The sequence below is a fragment of the Cariama cristata genome, unplaced genomic scaffold (genome assembly GCF_000690535.1).
Source record: "Cariama cristata isolate BGI_N322 unplaced genomic scaffold, ASM69053v1 scaffold30113, whole genome shotgun sequence".
Classification (NCBI taxonomy): Eukaryota; Metazoa; Chordata; class Aves; order Cariamiformes; family Cariamidae; genus Cariama; species Cariama cristata.
The window spans coordinates 1-20890 of NW_009608404.1; the positions used below are offsets into that span (position 1 = coordinate 1).

The 20890-nt window shown below is 40.2% G+C and overlaps 1 protein-coding gene across 1 annotated transcript; it reads left to right on the forward strand.

Annotated features, from left to right (window-relative positions):
• Nucleotides 1-9: 9 nt before the first annotated feature.
• Nucleotides 10-18473, forward strand: LOC104159255 (growth hormone-regulated TBC protein 1-like; the record flags this gene model as incomplete). The annotated part of the gene is made up of 5 exons (XM_009697109.1): nucleotides 10-92; nucleotides 1417-1568; nucleotides 7785-7943; nucleotides 14998-15122; nucleotides 18377-18473. Coding segments are annotated over exons 1-5 (616 nt in total), but the record flags the coding sequence as incomplete, so codon positions are not given.
• Nucleotides 18474-20890: the final 2417 nt, after the last annotated feature.

Below are 20890 nucleotides of genomic sequence, written 5' to 3' on the forward strand. Positions count from 1 at the left end.
GGGCGGGAAATGGCTGAGGGGGCTCCGGGGAGGGAGGTCGCCTCCTCAGGGGAAAGCCCCGGCACAAACCGGCAGGCGATGCGGCTGCTGAGGTAAGGGCACCTGGGAGAAACGATAACCTTCGCTGCCTGGAGGTTAGGGAGGGTGACTTCCTCCAAACCCAACTTCCTGGCTCTTTATTCTCCCTTTCTGCCTCGGGAATGGAGTTGAGCATGGAATTGATCTGTGCTTGCTGCCTGGACGGTCGCAGTCATAAATATATGTGTTCATGGAGGTGTTAGGATTTTTTGAGTGTTTTCGTGTTCTTCAGGGAAACCTGCGTCAGGGGTCTTGGTATTTTTTACACCTGTGGTTTTTGTGTGAAATTTGAGAAGTACATGAGTACAAAGGTGACTGTTCTGACTGCCAATTAAGTAATACCAATTGAGGTCTGATTATTAAAATGTTCCTCTTCTGATTCCTGCTTTACTACCCGTGATGATCCCGTGAGCCAGAGTTTACCCAAGGCTGTGCCAGTGCTGCTCCATGGGCAAATTCCTTCTCCATGAATGAAATGGGCAGTGTCTTTCCGAAGTTAAGGCTCAATGTCTGTTTTGCAGACATTTCTGCGTGGACAGACCCCTCTGCCCGTGTAACTTGTGCACTTAGGTGATAATTGGCAGGTATAAAGTGTGCTGGGATGTTGCCATAAATCTCGTTTAGTCAGGTGACTTGATATATTACACTAAAACAGAATCAGACTCGTAGTTCTGAAACTCCATCAGTGTCGTGCTGCCTGAGATAATGTGCTGTAACATTGAAAAATTGTTAAAGATCATAAAATAAGCATTTCTGATACTACATATGAAGAAGGTAGATTGACACATGGATTTGTGTTTTTTTTTTTTTCTAAGCCATATACTTTCATGAAGATAATTTCAGAAATTACCCCTTTTAAAATTAAGCTTTGTAACTTGTTACACTTGTACTTTTTGTTGTCATTTTTCTGTGCAGAACTGTGTGGAAAGTGAGTTCAGGCCGTATTTGAGCTGTTGTGCTATACCTTGTTACTTTTCAATTGTTTGTCTGTATTGTGGAGCAAAATACCTCCTGGGCTTCTGTGTGGTCACAATTTGGGTCAATTTTCCACACAGCGGATCCTTTGCTCTAAAAACTCCTTACTTCTAAAAGTAGTGAAATCTGTAAAACTGACTGAACAGTGTATGTTTAAATTCATTTACTTAAACAGCTTTGATATGCTAAATGGAATGTAACAGTTTGTGTAAAGTAGGTTTTTGTTGGGAGGAGGGAGTTTTGAGCTGCTTTTAGAAGTAGCAACTGGAAGTTATTTAAGGCATACTTGCATTTTTTTTTTTTTTTTTTTTCAGCTGTAGGTATGTGGAAACATTTGTACAAGGACTCTTTTTTATTTTGTAGGGTTGACCCATATGGGTTTGAAAGGCCAGAAGACTTCGATTATGCATCCTATGAAGCATTCTTTTCCAGATATCTAGTGGTACTCACTAGAAGAGCAATAAAATGGTCCAAGCTCCTGAAGGGGAATAACAGAATACAGAAGAGTTTAAAAGGTGAGCTGTATGTCTCTCTGTAGGTAAAAGTGCATTACGTTGGAACCAATATAAATCGTGTAAAATTGGTTTGCATTTTTGAATATTAAATACTATTTTTGTGTTGAAATGAAAAAAAGTAGTATAAACAGTAATAATACATAAGCAGGTATGCTGTTATTAGGGAGATCATTGATTTGATTTAAACCTTCCAAAGGAGTAATCCTTCTTTGGCATACACTATAGTATCTTGTTACATATGTAACCCAGAGATTATGGCCACTGCCATTTTACAGCTGTTTGTTGTATTATACTCTGCTCTGTGCTCTCTTTAAAAAGATATGAGATTATGTAGAAGACACTGTCTTGAACCCCAGGGATGAGGATGTTGGAGCTCTCAGTTGCTGACTCTTTGGCAGTTTTTTTAGATTGCTGAGATTTTCTAGCTCTCCTTATCCTCCTTTTGTAAAATGACATTCGCCTCATGGCTAAAAAGGTGTGTACTAAGAACTCATGCTAAGTGCCTTATGAAGTGAAGAAAGTAAATTAATGCAGGAGCTAATGCAACATTGGATAAAATGCTGATGGAGCTGTTAATGGCTGCTTCAAAAAGCAAGGAAACCTCCAGTAATGCTTTACCTGCAAGAGGAACAGGGAGAAATAAATGGGGGGAGTCAGAAGGTGGCAGGGAATCCTGTGAACCTAAAGGGTGGGAGTTTTTTCTCCCAGTCTTCCTCTGGGTTATTTTTTTCATGTAAGCTTCTAAATTTTCCTCTTTGCTCTTAATGATGCTATTCAGCTTGCTTTCTCTTGGGAGTCTTTTGGAGTTGGGCGGAGTTCTCTATAAGTATGTAAAAGAAAAAGTGAGTAAAACTAAGGAAAAGTTAATCAGGCACTGACTGTAACAGCTGAATATTTAGAGCTGTGCTTCAGGTGCAGACTTTGACTGCTAATTCTGGTGGCTTTGTTGTTCTGGGGTTGTTTTTTTTCTTGGCACCAAGAATGGGATGATAACTAGTGAGACATTTCAAGTATAACAGTTTATTTAGTATACGCATGTCTGTTTTAAGGCTGAGGAATCCCAGAAAATGTAGGTTTGAGCTATAGCTGCTAGATCATGTGGTGCTAACCAGAAAGTCGCTACTTCTACTCTCTTCTTTTTCTTCCAAATGTAAAGAAGCTTTTGTTCAGAGTGTCATGTTCAAATATAGCAATAACTGCAGTACTTTGAATTAGTGAGGATTTTGAGATTCTGCAGAACTTGGTCTTCTAGTTGTTGTGGAAAAATAATCTCAGGTTTTGATTCATCTCCTTCTCTTAAAATGTATGAACAGTGACAGCCGCAGATTTTTGCAACGAACTCACAGAAATTGCCTTTCTCTTCCCTTGTGTTCCCTGTTCCAGTGTTGTAGATGCAGAATGCTACTGTGATACAAACAGTGTGAATGCCTTTGGTCTTAATTTGGAGCCAAAACTTTGACCAAATCTCTCAACTTCTCCACCAGGCTTCCGTACCGATGGTCATGCTGCCCCACTAACCGCATAATGGCAGTAACCATTAATGTGGTTTTAATCATCTGTAGTGGACTACTGTTTGTGGAAAAATGGGGTGCCATAAATCCACTGAATGGATGCAGGCAATGGCTCTTGACTATAACAAGCCCTCGTGGGCTGGCACGTCGTCTTTGATGTTACTAACTTTTGCTAAAGATACTTGGATTTGTAGACTATGCATTCTCATGTATATATGTAATATATGATTCTAAGGGAGTGACTGGAATAAATAATGTTGAGGAAATGGAGTCTGAGTGCAAATTCAAAGTTGTTACAATAACCCCCCTGCATTATTCTCAACTGATACCTCAGAAGAGGAGAACAACAGGTTAACCTGTACAATTACTGATTTTTAAATACTTCCCTTCTTATATCAGTATTAAGATTGAAGTCTGTGGCATGTGCACTTAGAATTATGTAAGCAGTTGTTTAGGAGCGTGCTTTATCCCTGCAGTGATTTCCTTGCAGGCAGTCAGAGAGCAGAAGGTCTGCCTGGTGATGCACTGAACTTCCCTCCTCCAGGATCTGACTTCATTGCTCTGAAGCTTTGCTCGGGAGCTGCTGGTTCTGATTAACTTCCCCTCTTCTGCAAGTTAGCCATAAGCTAAAACTGAGAGGAATATTTGATTTGCTGCTTCCCCCTCAAGTGCAATAGCTGTATCTCTAAACCTGTATCTTTATTTTGAGTTCTACTGGGACCTTTTCAAACTGTGTCCTGCTGTGAGTAGATGTGAGAGAGGCATTGTACGTGTGCTATCTCAGTAGCTGCACACTCATTTGTCTTTACACATAGAGAAGCTCATCATTCCTGCCCGAGTGAACAGGAAGAAGTGGTGACTTGTGTTAATTTTCCAGTTTGGAAATGTGGTGTGTTCACATGCTACTGTGTTTGCCTCATATCCAGGGTGGTATGTATGTATATAACTCTCTTCTACTTTAAAGAAAAATAATTAGATTACGTTTTAACAACTGTAATTAAGCAGTGTATCCTGTTGTTCTGGATTACAGCCCTCTGGCAGGACAGGTCATGGGAATTTTGGCTGTCAGTTCCTTTTGCTCGTTCTCTGGTCTCTTCCTCTTCGTTATTTTCGGGTATTTTGTTTCCCCCTCTACCCTGTTATCTTCACTGTTTCCTCTGCAGATGTGAATTTCAGTCAGTGTTCGGTCACTTGCTCCCTCTCTCTCTCCACCACTACTGAGATCCTCTTAATTTTTGCCTTCCTCCATTCATCTGTGATCTTGGTGGGACCAAAGGGCAGCTTTCTGCTCTAGCTTGTTTACAGGTGGGCAACAGACTGCCCAAAGTAGCCTAATTCTGACCAAAAGCGTACTATGTACAAGAATTTGTCTGTGAGCGGATTAATCAAAACCGACCAGTAGCAGAAGGTGCTTTCTAGTCTTTGGGGCTGATAAAATACAGTGAAAGATGAAAGTAATGGTACTAAACGGTGGTTTTAACAGGAGCATTTCTGTTCCAGCCCAGAGGTTAGAGGAAGGAAGGAGCACCTTAGAAAGTCAGTTTTTGTGTTTGACTAACTTGGAACATTCACAACACAGAGCTGCTTTGGTTTTTGTGTGGTGTATTGATAAAATAAAACTTTCAATTCCTTGTTGTATGCCGTTTTCAGCTCTTCTGTAGAATTTTTTTCCTGTAGCGTTGAAGTTAGTTTCCTCAGCATTCAATAGTAATTGTTAGCAACTGAAAAAGTAACTGAAAAGTGCAGATGCTTCTCAAAATCACACTCTTCTAATACTTTAGATGAGATAATTTTTGGTTTTAAATGGAGTTTTAGTTTATGGAGTGTAAATGGAGTTTAGTCTATAGTGTAGAGTGAAACAGTGTTAATGGGGGGGAAAGGGTAAATACAATTTTTTCTAGAAGCAAAAACCTCCAAAATTCTTGTATTCTACCATTAAATCAGGACAGGCAGGTTTAAAGTGATTTACTTACTTTTAAATTTTGTTACTACAAGTAGTCCACAGTATTGGAAAGTGTTATTTTCTGCATATTTTTCTCTTGAAGTTACTTTGGGTATTTATCAGCACTTCTGGACTACTGCCCTATCATGTAGCTGTTTTTTCTTGTAACGAGAAAAACCTATTAATAAAGTGTGACTCTAAACCTGCAGAAACTGGCACTGGGTGTCAGAGGTAGCGGAATTATTAAGACGGCTTTTGTTTGCTTAAAAATTGATGTTTGGTATTTTGTCAATGAACAGAGGCAAAAATTTCGCATAAAGATATTTCTTTACTACACAAGTTTTAAAGCTTAGACTGTGTTGTGTACGCTGTGGTTGTCCTGGGAGTGATTCTGCGTGTGGATGCTCGGGGCCTGGTGGTATTCAGCAGTGCTGCTTTTGAGATCAAGCCCTTGGTTTACAGTTGGAGTCGGATGTGTGACTGGAGACACATGCACAATCCGGCTTCATCTGTGAAAGCTTCTTAAATGTTTACAGTGGGAGGATATTCTGTGGTGTGGACTGTTGTTGCGGGCTTTTCAGTTCCTGAGGATAATGTGGAAGGCAGCCTATAGAAAACAAAATAAATACATGTTTGCATAAACCAGTATGACTTTTATGTATAGAATATGACACATGTAAATAATACATGTATATATAACATTAAAATGCAACTGTCCTTATTTTCAAAACTACTTTGCTGCTTCTGTATGCCAGTTTGCAGATCCTGGCAAGTATGATAATGGTGTGAGGAAGAAAAGCACCATGTAAAGGGCCTTTTCCATTCCCCAGGGAGTGGGGGAGCTGGGGTAGGTAGTCACTTGGGGCCATACAAGCCTCTGGCTGTCAATTACCATGAGAATGATGACACTGAGGAGTAATGAGTATGCTGTGCTCCAGGGCTGCTTTCCCCTTGTGCCAGTGTCAGAGGCTTGTCCCTGCTTCTCTTTAATTTAATGTGTATTGTTGGATGGGGATGTTGGCTATGCTTTCAGAACTGACAGTTGTTCCAAAAAAAATACCATTGGAATTACATGTTAGAATATGATAATTCAGTAATTTAGCCAGTAAGTTTGCTTCTAGAGACATTTGCAGGCTCATCCAAATCTCTTCTTGTTGACCTAAATGGGACTGGTTCCTCATAATCATTACTGTATTTGCTATATCCATCTATAGGATTTCTTAAGCATTAGAGTTCAAAATCTTGTAAAAAATACCAAGTAGGGATTATTAAACAACGATGGAAACAAGTACCTTATTTCCAGTCTGTCTAAAAGAAGGTTGTAGTTAAAGTTACTTTACAGCTAGAACAACAGAGACTGTAACCCATAGTATAAATCCTCATCAAAAAGCTAAACAAAACCTGTACCCTGAAGGCCAGGTGTTTATTACCAATGTTAAGGGTAGGAGTCTTTCTCTGGGAGAAGGTGCCAGATTTTAGGCAGATGAAATGCCTGTTAGAGATGCACAGATCTCTCTGTTGACACTGGGAAAGCAGCTTTGGCTCCTAAAGGATAGGCAGCTGCAGTTAGGTGGAATGTGTTTAGAAGGTGGCTGCCTGAGTTGTTTTAAAGCCTTGTTTCGCTCTGTTTTTAAGGCCTTTAATTCAGGCAGCATTTATCTTGAGTTATAGATCTTTGTGATTGGATAAAACCAGATTAGGTAATGATACTTTATGTGTGTCTGTGTGTGGGTGGGATAAAAATCCCCACTCTCATTTGAGTCCCGTAGAATTTAGGGGGGAGAAGTTGATACTCTAAATGATACAGTGTCATTCATTAGGTAAGAAACATCTGGTTCTTTTGTCAATTTCTCCTGCCTGGAAAAAGCAGAAGGATCTCAAACATTCGCCTGGCTTTTTGGGTCAGAAGGGGTAATGCTGATTTAGGATTATGTACCAATGAGCAGCATTGGCTCCTTATTAATATTTTTCATACCATTCCCAGGAGGAAGCTCCTTTGGCTGTCATTAGCCTGATGCTTCTTCCTGCAATCCTGCATCCTAGTTATTTACACTGAATCATGTGCTTAAAAAAAAAAACTCACCCCAAAGTACATCCTGATGATGAATGTGATGCAGGAGATAAGAGCTACTTTAGATTTGAAAAGACTTCCCCAGTTATGCTAGGAAAAATTGTTTGCTGCTCGCTCACATCTCCAGTTCTTCCAGAGGCTCATTTAGACAGTAGCCACGTATTTCATATTTCTCAGTTTCTGCTGCGATTTCAGCAGTTAGGTGCTAAGCTGAAATCCTAGGGTTGTGTTAACATAGTCGTATATGCGAGAGCATAACCAAGCAAACGGAAAGGGCTATCATGCCAGAGGGCGTTGGTAATGTAGGAAAAAAGTCAGTGCTTGTCTGAACGAAAAAGGACAAAGATCAAGGGGGAACTTTGCTGTTCATATTTCCATCTGGAAGGGTGGGAAGAAGAGGAAAGGATTCAAAATCCTAATGGGGGAATAGAAGAGGGAGGAACGCCTGGGTCTGGAGATCTGTGTAGGGAGTCTGAATGGCAAGAATTTAGGAGTGAATCTAAAATATACCATGTAGCTGGAAAGGAAATGCTTACCCTAAATGGTAGCATAGGAAAGAAAGCACAATAATCTGTAGTCAGGAGTTTTCCTATGACTTCTCAACTTTCTATTGCTCATTTCCAAAAGGAAAATACAGCAGGATTTTTTAAAATTTCTTTAAACAAACAAACACCAAACTTCTTGTTTTGCAGTGAAGAGATATGTCAGGAAAGGCATCCCCAATGAACACCGTGCATTGATCTGGATGATTGTGAGTGGGGCTCAAACCAACATGGAACAAAACCCTGGCTATTACCACAGACTGCTTGAAGGAGAGAAGAATGACAAGCTGGTGGAAGCAATCAAAACAGGTTATTGCCTTGATAATGCTGTTTATCCATCCTATGTCCTTAAATGTTAGAGATCAAGTTATGTCATGGAAAACTTACCTTTCTGTAGTAGTGGTTTAAGTGCTGAATTAACATGTAAATTAGATTAGCCATAAGCTCTTTAACAGCACAGATCTTTCCAGGTTCATCATGTGGTCAAAAGCATTAAGGAAGATTAGAAATTATTTGTTACTGGAGGGTGCTGCTGAGGACAGAAGTATGAACTGGTTTAGAAAGGAATTTGGCAAACTGAGAGATGGGGAAATCCATCTGATGCATGAAAACCTGGACAGTAGATGTACATCCCTGAAAGAAGGGAAGTGTAGGAAGAGAAATACCCCTCCTCTGCTAATCCAGTTCCATATGCACTGTCTGTGAACACTGATCAGTGGCCAATATTGGTGGCAGGGTATTGGGGCAACCAGACCTTAGACTGGCCCATGGGGTGTTTAGGGGCAGTAGGGGAGGACAAGCAAGTGGGAGTTTGATGTAACTGGTATTTGTCCTGACACTTTTCAACCTGCTGCAGCAGAGCTTTTGTAAAGATGCTGATATTGGCCGAGTTGCCAAATTAATGAGTCAAGAGGTTGGGCTATGCTCTGGAGAAGCACAATGCAGAAGTGGTTTTGTTAGAGTGACAGGTGCAGTTGTCATCTTTTTCGTCTTGAAAAAGCCAGGTAGTTAAAGTTGGGGCTTTGTGAATTTTTATTCAAGTTGGAAAACCACCTGAACACTTTTTGGTTTATATGGACTTTGTCCTCTGCCTCTCCCTGCAACAGCAGCAGCAGCACTGTGGGCTTTTGGGATGACACGCCTTGGAAAGGCATTTTGGAGCATAAACTTTCATCTTCCTATGAATATGTAGACTAGCCAGAAATCTTCAGGCTTGTATCATGCTTAGAACTAGAAACAGTAGAGCCCTAAACCTGAACATTTTTGGTTTATGTGGACTTTGTCCTCCGCCTCTCCCTGCAACAGCAGCAGCAGCACTGTGGGCTTTTGGGATGACACGCCTTGGAAAGGCATTTTGGAGCATAAACTTTCTTCCTATGAACATGAAGACTAGCCAGAAATCTTCAGGCTTGTATCATGCTTAGAACTAGAAACAGTAGAGCCCTAACTATGAATACAGAGGGAGCTACTGAGATGGCTTTGCAAAGCCAGCCTTGGTAAGGGCCTGGAGAAGGATCAAACTGTATTCAGTTGGGGTAGAATTGCTGCAAGAGGGAGTTGCAAACAATTTCTTTTCCAGTACTAGACAATGATATGAAGGGTCATATCATGACAGTAGGTGGCTTTTCATACAGGTCATACCATGAAATAAATATATTTCTGTGGAGGAGGAAAAATAATGGGAGAAGATAAAGATCTATTTGTGAATTATGGAGGAAATAAAGTTTTGGAAGAGCTACTGCATTGATTGGAAAACTGCAGAAGAGAAAACTAACAAGGATCAAGTGAGGGAAGGGATGAAGAAAAATGGATTGGAGGGGGGAAAAAAAGTAATAGGAGGACCTCAGACTCCAGAGTGATAGATTTCCCTTCAAAAAGGAAGAAACAATGTGAACATACGGGTGATGGAAGGAACAAAGTACCTAAGGTGCATGGAAACTTTGTGTTTATTAAACTTAGTGCTTGTGTTCACTGTGCAAATTTTATAGCAGGGTTCAGCTGAGGGCTGTTTCAGCGCGAATTGTCATCTGACATGCAGTGTTTCTGCCTGTGTTGTTTTCCTATCACTGTAGTTGTTTTTGACAGTAATTAAAGAAAGATGTGGAATTTTGCTACTGTTCACTTTTCGTCTCTGCAGTTTCCAAAATTTTCAGGCAATTGTGCTGTATTTAGTGCTGTGGTCTAGCTGTAAAGTTAGTTATAGCTCAGGACAGTGCTGCGGTTTAAAAACAAGAGAACAGCAACCATGCTTTCTTTTTTTTTTCAGAAGGAGGGGCAGGAGGACAAAGCCAGCCAAAGACTTTATTTCAAATTCAATTTAAAACATGTGTGAGGGCCAATGTGTCCTGTTTCTTTTGCATGCCCGGAAGCTCCAAACAATTTACATGTATATTTGGAACTTATTTTCAGTTTGGGAATGTCTTATATGGAATATAATCAGGTTAAAAAGTGCAGGCAGGCTGTGTAGAGAAATGGTCTAATCTTTAAAGAAAAATCAGATTAGTAATAGCAATAAAAGTCTTTCAGCTAAATAAATCTAAATTGTCCTTTCACCATTTTTGCCCTTTAACTTGCTGATTCGTAACTGATTGGCTTTATTGCTGATTTTATTTCATATGATGTTTGCTGTTTGAACGTGCTTTTTTTTTTTTAAGAGAAATGTAGGAGAGAGCAGGCTTCTTACTCTAAACATAAAAATAAGAGTTTAAAGAATGCAGGTCTCTAAATTTTGATGGAAGTTTTCATGGCTTAGTTTATGTATGCATTTAGAAGGGCATGCATTCCTACTGCACTTTGTCGTTCGTGCCCTATTATAGTAAAGTTTAGTAGGACAAATGATGTTGGCAGGAAAAAATGTGGCTGTCCTCCTAATGCAAAGGCTACGTGCTGGTTACAAGAAATCTGGGGTGTAGGTTTTTGCAGCTTGCTTGCAGTAAGCCCTCCTTAGGCAGGGCCATTGAATTTCAGCATAAGCATGTCTGTGTCTGCAAGTCCTCTCACATGCAGCTAATATCCACATTTGCCCTCCTGTGTTTCATGAGGCGAAGCTGTATTGTCCTGAGCCTGAGCCGCACTGCGTGACTGCTGGCATAAGGATCTGACAGCGTGGATTGGATAGTAGTTGCAGGATCTTAGCTTAGTTTATGATGGGTTCAGAAAAGTAGTTCAAAGAATAGCCATTGCCACTTCGCTGAAGACAGTGAATATTTTACTATCAAAGCACTAATAAGCTTCTCTGAATGGGGTTAAACTATTAGTGAAGGTTGGGAACTTTCACGTGAGTTAGGGCATTTAACCGTGCAAGAGCAAGGGGAACAGCAGCGTCAGCTCTTCTGGCTCTCTAAGAGAAGCCATATCAGGTCATATCCAAATGGCTACCTCAGCTGATCTTCTGTCTACCAGAACAGCCAAAGGAAGAACTGGAGGAGTAAAGTGTGTAGTGATACTTCTTCAGAATGTTTTTCCTAGTCTCCAGTTATCTGTGGTTTGCGGACTTCCTGAGTCATATGCCACATGTTTGTAGTTAATAACACTGGATGGGGAAAAAATTCACAAAAAACCTCTGGCTGCACCTTTTCTGTGTCACTTACCTTACTCATGATTTTACAGGTTTGTACTGTCTTGCTCATAAGCGTCTCTCTCCAAACTAAAGATCTCTAATCCACCTTGTTTTTTACTGTGTGTGGTAGCCATTTCATAGCTGTGATCTTCCTTGTTGCCCTTCTCTTCTGCATTTTCTTCAATTCTTGTATCACCTTTTGGAGATGAAGGGGTCTGGAACTTATGCAGGTGCTTCGCAGATTTATACAGTGGCATTATTCTTCTTTTGTAGGAAATTCTAACCCTGTTTGCTTTCTTGATTGCTGCAAGCCATTGAACTGTCAGCTGGTGCTGGTGGTAGGGGGTGTCGGCTCAGTTTCTCTGGTTTTAGCTCATAGCAAACTTGACCTTAACTTAAAAACAAACAAAAAAAACGCCAAACCTCCAAAACAATTTCTAGTTCCAGGTGTTGCAGGAAGATGAGTCCTAAATATCCAGTTACAACAAATTTTAAATATCCTTTAAGTATACTGTTTTTACAAGTTGTAGTTGATGACCTAACCTCATTATTCAGGAGGCTTGCAGTCGAGTTTTTGAATGCTTGTAGTTGGCAGCTGAGGTGAATTTTTTGTTCTGCTCTTTACTAAAAAAAAACAAAACAAAAACCAAACAAACAAAAACAACAAAAAAAGAAATTGCTACTGCTACATATCTAACTTGCATCTGCTCTGAATAGCTTCCAGGCAGGCAAAGAAGTGACCGTAATTGGAACAGAGGATGTTAGTTACAAAAATGCTTGTGTAACTTACTGGGTGCTGTGTCTGGGAGTGGGAAGCACCTGGATAAGAAGGTAAGAACAGAAAGGATCATAGAACCATTATGGTTGGAAGAGACCTCAAAGATCATCAAGTCCAACCGTATACCTGATGCCACCATACCCACTAAACCATGTCTTGAAGCACCACATCTAATGAGATGAGATAGCAAGATGAAGAAGGTTAACTTGTAGGTGCCTCACTTTTGAAGTAACCTAAATATGAAAAGCACAAGACTGGTACAAAAGCATCCAGTTTTCTGGACTGCACACTTAAATCTCTTTGCTTCAGAAATAGCATCAACAATTGTGATTCCAGGTACCAAAATAGATGTCTGTTTTATAAACTGAGGCTAATGTGGCTTTCTGTCTATGTTTGTATTATTGAATGAGAGACAGAAATACTGCAGACCTGTGAAAAGGAAGAAACAAGCCATTGGTCTTCTCATGGCTGCTGCACAGAGATAAATCAACAGGAAAGGAAAGTGATTGTTTCACAGCAGCATAACACTGCCACCTCACAGGACTGAAAGATTATCTTAAAAAAAAATAAATAAAAAGCTATTGGGATTTAATCTGATTTTACCACAAAGGCGTAGCTAGTCTTTTCTTTCCTGGTCCCATTCTCCTATACCTAGCCTGGTTATAGCCAGCAGATCTGCACACAACCGCAAGATGGTCATAGCTTTGGGCTTTATCTAGCAGTATAAAGTTCTAGTATTCGTTTTCCTGCTTGAAAACAGTTCTGATGTTTTTTCCCCAAACTGGACTAGTTTGAGGCTGTGTTCCTTTGGATGCTAATGTCTGTCAAGAATGAAGTAGGTTAAGGGATAGCAGGTCAGAGCGTGGGCTGCACGGAGCAGAAGGAGGTGTTCAGATGTCTCCTCTGGGTCAGGTGTAGTAAAATGGGGGCAAGTGCTCAAGTCAAATGAACAGCTCTCGCCTGCTCCTGTGGTTTGCCTCAATCTCTGGGAGTCGTCTTGTTGTATGGTAAAACAGCTCAGTTTGTGTGCGCTTGGGGAGTGGGTTGACTTCCCTCACCTTGCAGTCAGAGGAGCCTCAGAGCTGGAGGAAGAGGAAGAGCATGCAAATGGAGCAGAAAGGGGAGGATGGAGAGGAAATGGGACTGCCCCACTCTTGGTATGCTCAAGATGATAATCTGGCACAAGGAGTCCTGTGAGACCATGCCCCTTGCCTTCTGTTAAGACTAATAGCTCTTGTATCTTGTCTTTGTCCCCGTCCCCTCTCCCCAAACTAAAATACTGTTACTAAATATAAAGGGAAGTTTTAAATCCTTCATAAAATTAGGGAAGACTTCCCCCAGTCTTTGTGGGAAAAACATGCTCTGTGATCAGAAAGCAAATTGGAGCTGATTCTGTCAACTGCAGGTCTTCCTCAGATTGTGAAATTAAAGATGAGTTCCGTTTGAGTAGTCTCTGCTCTGTATATGATGGACTTTTCATACTCTCCCCTCACCCTTGCTCTGCATAGCTGAGGAGAAGAGCCATAACTGAAGTGTCAGCATGAATCTTTTCTGTAACATCCAGCATATACTTTAATAAACAGCAGATTTTGATTATGCAAATGCTATGCTGCTCTTCCTACCGAGAAGAAACAAAACAAATTTATTTATCCTGTAACTGGCTGCGGCTCAAGTCCTTTTAAAAATTGTCTTTTTCCTTGTATTTTTCTTGTCAGTCACATAAGAGGTGAAGTGAAATATTTCCTGGCCCTCCCATTTCTGTAAATGATTTGTTCACTGTAAAAGGGAGAAATAGTGATTAGTGCAATAACTTTTCCATGCTTGTAACTTCCATTACACTACTTGTGATTTTTGGGGAGATTTCTTCCTTTGGTTGTTTACAGCTCATCTTTGTGTCAAAGCTGTAACAGACTTCTTCCTTTGTGCAGGAAAAGGCTGATAAGAAGTGATAACTCTTAGAACATACATATCTGTACAGTAGTGCTGTACTGAATTTTTTTTTTAACTTTAAGCCAATTTTTTGTTGTTGTCAAATATAACCAAAATGTCTTCATATTTTAATAATAAGCTGGGTTTTGAAAATTGTCAAAGTTACTTTTGAATAGGATCTTTGTCCCCAGCTTAAACTTCTGAAAATCAGATGCACAAGTCTGGACTAGTGACCTTGGGTTCCCTCTGTATAGAGTGAAGCAGGCCAAAAATTAACTGCCTGTTTCATTCCAACAACTCAAGGGAGCTTTAGGTGACTAGCTCAAACTTGCATGTCTAATTTTTAGATCTCTGTAAGGAGAGATGAGTCCTGCTATTCATGTTTGGTCTGGAAGAAATGAATGTTTTGAAATGTCAGTGATTACATAGTCCTTACTTGGTTTAGGATTGAGTTTGAAGCATGTGGGATGTGCTCTGCTGCTTGGATATCAAAAAATCACTCTGATGATCTTGCACCAGTGAAGAAACAACTTTTCTTGTGGTCACATCATGGAGAAACTTGAAAAAAACTTTTTAAAAGGTGATTTTAAGTGGAAGTCACCAGCTGCAGGAACAGGACTGGTTTTTTTAGCTGTTTGGGACTGTTTGATAGAAGCTCACTGAGTAAGTCAATTGAAAGTTCATCTGATTTGTATGAGAATGTGTTTTCCTGGAGGCACAGCTCATTTCATGCCACTTGGCTAGCTAAATTTGGTATGTATTGTTTCTGTCAGTCTAAATGTTTGGGTTGCTTTCATTTAAGCCTTTGCAGTCAGACATTGTGACAGTCCAATCTGCAAGAGAATTTCTTTAGTCCTGCTTGAAATTGATTTCTGTACACTAATAGGATTAATCTTTCTAGGAATAAATTATCCTTGAATGCAGATGGCTTTTAGCCAAAATGGAGGTAAAGCTGTTTCTTAAAATTCATTCAGTAAAATTACAGTTTAGTGAACCATAGTGAAGTTTCAGTTGTAGTTCAGAAGAGCTGTAAAAGTTTGTTTCGAAAGTGAAGGAAGGAACAGCTCTTAATTTTGGTTTTTTTCTCTTTTGTCTAGACATGAACAGAACATTTCCAGATAACGTAAAATTCCGCAAAACTGCTGATCCCTGTTTGCAGCATACACTCTACAACGTATTGGTAGCATATGGGCATCATAATAAAGCAGTAGGATATTGTCAGGTATGTAATGACCGTTTTTAAACAATGCTGCATTTCACCAATGGTAATCGTTCTTGTCCATTTGAATATGCATTTTTAGAAGCACATCCACAAACTATTTCTGGTTTTAAAATGGCCCTGGGGTGGGTGGGGAAATGAATTGCTTCAGGCGAGTTCAAATGTCCTTGTGAGTTTCTCTGTGGCCTTTTTTTTGTAGCTAGCTTGATCATGTTTGGTTCTGTTTGTTAGCTGCAAAGCAAACGTTTTATCACACATGATTGTATCAAGATTAGTTGCTTCTGAGAGGAAAAGAAAGCGAGCTTGCCTTTCCCTCTTGCTCCCTCTTGCCGTCTTTCCCAAAACAATCCTTCGTATGTACGAAGCATCATGAGGCTTCAATTTTCTTTGTTTTCACTGTCACATTTTTCAAAATACAGGAAGACCAGCATTCATGCGACATCATGTAGTTGGGGGAGTGGTAGCATTTATTTGATGCCATCTCCCAGTATAGACAGGCAAGCAGGAAGAAAATTAGTTTGAAATTCAACCTGATACTGCTTAGATGGCAGCTCAAAAATGCTCCTGTCACCACTGCCAGGTACTGTAAAGTTTACTGTGGGACACAGAAGATAAAAGTTGATTCATGACAGTCAAGAAAAAAGCGGCTGTCTTTAAGGATCATAAAGAGGCATGAACTGTCACGAGCAAAATATGTTTTCAGTTCACTTAAGTCCTCTCCTCTCTTCTCCCCTTCCTCACCAAGGACGTTATGTGCTAACCTGTACCTCATGTTAGTTGAGAATGTTAGTACAGTAAATACAACTGTTCCAAAGTTAAAGAATATGAATTGTATTTATTGAAATCTGGAGAGGAGAAGACTTAGAGGGACTTAAACCTTGACTGAAGTCACTAAAAAAAGTTCTTTTTTGTGTATTCCAACCAGTTTTAGTGCAGAAATTAGTTGAAGAATGGGAGTAAAAGATTAATGATTTTTATTATTTTGAGTATTAAGTATTTATTAAAATACAATTTTTGAGAATAACAGAAGGGGCAGAATTATGAATACTCTCTGTGGCAAGTGTCAGGCTCCTATATAGACGTAGTTATACCCACAAACATACACAAATTCTAAACCATGCTAGCTTCTACCCAAAATATATGTCCAGTTGTTACTAAAAAGTTTGGGTATGTTAACTGTTTAATGGGCTAATATTTGCATTTTAACTTGGCATTATGAACACTGGAGATGAAAGAAGAAGACTTAAAAAGCCTTACGCGATTTTGTTTCACCTTTGGTCTCCTCACAGGATGAATGTTATCTGGCTAAATAATTAGAACATAAACCAAAGGTCAACATCTGCTTTCCAAGGCATGTTGTAAATCAGCTAAGGTTTCAGGAAATCACCTTTTCTGCTAGTGAAGCAGCAGACTTCATCAAGATAGATATAGTGATAGCCACTGCATGATTAGAGAGACCCTATAAACACTAGAAAACTCAGAGTGAAAAATGGATTACCCCCCCCCAAGTGCTTTGCAGAGCTTTTACTGACTGAAGGCTCTTCAGGGGACGTTTCCGTAATGCCAGGGCATTTGTGGCACTTACTGGCATTTAGATCTCCCATCTGGGAGTGTATTGAGCTTTGCACTATCACCCTGTGACAGTGGTATGGTGTTGCCTACCCTGGTATAACCAGCAAAATTTGGTGTCCAGTGAACATGTGCGCCAGAGTAGTTTTTTGTGCCTGCCATGTTAAATGCCAAACAGTCTCTTGTCACCATAGATACAATTACTAAGCTAACTGTCAGCATGGAAACAAATAATTGCCTTCCTAACTAGAAGGGCAAGCATTGTGTAAGGCCATGCAAGGTCTAGCCAAGCCATTTGTGTAACCAGTGGTGTAGTGACTCAAAGCTTGAAAATGAAACATTGGAGAAGATGCAGTGTCCTAGTATTTCCGTGTTCTGGGAGTGTTGCAAGGCCTTCTGAGGTGGGACAGGTGAGTCAAATCTGTTGAATGCAAGTGAGATCTCAGTTCAGAGAGGAAGCTGTAGCTTCCAGAGGCTGTGAGGGATGTTATTTTTGGTAGCTGTCATCTGGCGCACAGCCATCCTTGGCAGTGCTGCGGGATAACCAGAGATAGTGGTGCTGCCTATGACAATAGACATGCTGGAGAAGTCCAGCTCGGAGGGAGAGAGAACAGGGAGAAGGCCAAAGAAAGGGAGGAAACCAAAGAAGGCAATGTAACTAACACCAGCCTCCATAGTCTGTAAATATTTAAAGATAATTTTCTGTTAGCTTAGGAAGGCTTTAGGGGGGCTTGCACCTCAGAGGCAGCTTTTGTCATATTGTCATACTGATGTGCTGTCTATGTTGTTATGGTTGTCAGCTTGTTTATGATGGAAAAGACGTACTTAAAAAATGCTTACAGAAGTGAACTACTGTGCATGTAAATCAGCCACATTGCCATCACTTAGCAGTGTTATGGTGGATACAAGGAAAAAAAGTGCCTGAGACAGAGGCAATGTGTTTACAGGGAATACCACTTGGTGACCTGTGTGTTCTGTATGCCACTTCTCCAGTCAGAGAGTGCCAGTAAACGTTATGAAAATTGCACAGTTGGAATTTTGCCAGTTATTAGTTGACTACTTTTCACAAATTTTCTGGTAGCTCTTCCAATCCTCCCACCTCCTGGTGTTACCTTCTGTTTGCATGTTGGAAAGCAGGAGCTATAGCGGACAGTCATTGACTAGCAATGTGGAGTACTGGAGGTCTCATGGAAGCAAATGTTTTGTATATAGTCATTTGATGAGTTAAGCAGCAACAGCATGTAAAAGCTGCTGGAGCTGCAACTTTTTACTAAAAAGTCTTTGGGTCAGGCATTCTCCTTCTGTAGTGGCACTGTCTACCCACAGGTGTGTTGTGTTTGTCCTGCCCACCTAATACAGCTGTGTTGTGGTCCTGGTCAAAGCAGTCTTCAGTTACATCAGGACAGGGCTTTGGGATTTTTTTTTTTAAAAAAAAAAAAAAAAAGAAAATCGAAGGTAAATTATAGACTTCTAATTTTTCTTTTAATTTTCCTCTCCTTGATCTTTGTTAATAATTCTTGTTAGCTGTCTCCACTCAGGCTTAACAGCTTACTCAACCGGTGGCATTTATTACAAGATTTTACTTAATATGCCCACTTTGTAGAACTGTAGTAATTTAGCCCTTAATCAAAAGAAATAAACTAGAAACTCTTAAGTGTATGCATCTTAAACCCTTCTTTCTGTTTCAGGGCATGAACTTCATAGCTGGATACTTGATTCTTATTACAAAGAATGAAGAGGAGTCCTTTTGGTTGCTAGATGCTCTTATTGGAAGAATATTGCCAGGTATGCTAAAAACATGTATAGTTGTATTAATATGTTGGAGCTTGGCTTTTATTTTATCTTTGTGTTCTTCTCTGGTTTTAGATGTTAAAATGGACTTGCATGAACTGGAGATTTTCTAGGGTCCTGGAAACAGTCCTGGAAACACAGGACAAAGACACAATACACAGGCAAAACTGGTTTTATAGTCAGATTTTAGTCTTGATGCAGTGGTTCATGTGTATGTTAATTTGCAGTCTTACTTCTCACTCCCTACTTACACATATTAGGTAGATGTCTTCCTGTATCAGTATGATGCTGCGGAACAGGACTTGTGAAGGTGTCTAGGATTTGGCGCTTCTGGTTGCAGGAATATGGTATAAGACATGGATGAAGCAGTGATCGCAGAGCAGAGTGAAGATGGGAGATGTGCACAGTTTGAGCACTGAGCCTGAAGTAGGAATTCCAGTGGCTTGGCAGGAGGCAGCATGAGCTTTCTTCAGAGGTATTTGGCAAGGTGGTGGTAGTTTCTGCTAGGCACAGGAGTTTCTGCTATGTTCCCTGCTTCTGACTGGGGATATCTTGGGCACTTTACACATTGTGATTTTGCAACAAAGCAAACAAACGTCAAAATCCCTGTCTGTGTCTGTATGGAAGGTCTTGTCAAAGCTCTTACGATCAGTGGTGGTCAGCCGGGCTGGTCAATAGAGTCCAGGGAGAAATTCAGCACACCCTAAGCTATAGACAGTATCTACATCTGGTCAGGTCAGTAGCTCTCTAGGTTCCCTTGCTTGGATCTCTGGGTTTGCAGGAGGTGTTTACACACTGTGTTTTGCCTGATGTATAAGCTGAATCTCACCACATGTGTGAAGTAGTTTAAAACCAGAAGCAGACATCAGGCACAGCTATGTTTTATACTCCTATGAAATACATTTGGGAATGTTCTTTCTTGAGATTTAATTATAGAGGAAGAATGGTTTCATCATGAATTCCCATTAGCATTGTGCAGGAATGACTGCAGCTACACCCTTAATGTAAAGCCATACTCAAAATGGAAGACTAAGTTTTCTATAAGGAGGCTTTGAAATTCCCTATTGGCTCAGTTTTACTTTTGAACAGATCTTTATCCCAAATGGTTAGAGGCTGAATTCAGTATTACAGTGTCAATTAAGCGCTGGTCAACAACATCAAGGTTGGTACTTTCATTTCTGCTTCTTTCTGTTCTTGTTTAAGATTAAAGGAAAAAAAGTATATAATTTTTGGTTCCTTATTGACTAGAGGGAAAGACTTCGAGAAAGAAGGAAAAAGAGCTGAGGGAGGCTTTTACTGCCTTTGAATGACTAAGAAATAATCTTTTATACTGAATACACCCTACAGGAACTCAGGTTTTCCTTGTGTATGAGCAGAGTGGTTGGACTTCATTTGCAGATTGAAAGAGTAGACACAGGCAGGGAGCACTGTGACTTGTTGAATCAATCTGCAAATATTTGAGGGTTTGCAGCCTTGAAGTTTACTTTCAAGCTATAAAAATAGTCTAAAGAAATCAACTGTCTGTTACTTTTGTTCAGCCTTGAGAGCCGTATAAGCTGTGCAAACAGGTAGGAGACTTGAGGGCTGCTGTCTGCCATGTGACCTGCCACTGGCTGACATCGGTGGATGTCTTTCCGTTGACATCACTGGGTCAGGGATAAGGCCCTCAGTAAAAGGCAAGTTTCACTGCAAAGTGATGTGTGGCAAGTTTCACTGCAAAGTGATGTGTGGCAATTTTTGCTGTTAATCTTTTTGATAGTCTTACATGTTTTTATTTGGGGCAAGGGAGTAGATTCAGAATTTTTTATTCATTGGTTTTGGTAGGGAGCTTACTTCAGTTTGTCATAAAGCCTTCAGTTGTTTCTGTATATCTTCCTTCTACACTTGATACCTACGTGACAAAAGTCGCTCTTATTTTTCCCTCTTGGTTGTTGAATTTATCTTACACTAGTAGCATTGGTGATGAGAAGAAACTCAACGTGAAAGGCAATTACTGTGTATAAAGGAGATGTAGATTTACTTAAGTTATATTTATAGATATATATATATATTTTACTAACCTGTAAGAAGAGTCTTGTTACAAACTTTGCCCTGGGTTCAGCACATCAAGTACAGGCATCCATCTGAGGTGCTGAAGTTTGAAACACGCGTGCCTATGTTTCTTTGACAGTCAGTGGGGAAGGGGATATCTGATCAGAATTGCTGATCTGAGTGTGCCCCTTTCCCCTCCCCAGTCAGTTTTAAGAGAGCTTGAGGTGTCCCTTCCGGCTTGGGTGCCTCAACAAGAGCCCAGGTTAGATAGTATGAATCTTTTATGTAGTAAAAATGTTTGTATTGAGTAATATAAGGCTTCATTGTCAGAAAACTTGTTGCTGATGCACTTATTTTTCATCACAATTTTTTTCCCTCCT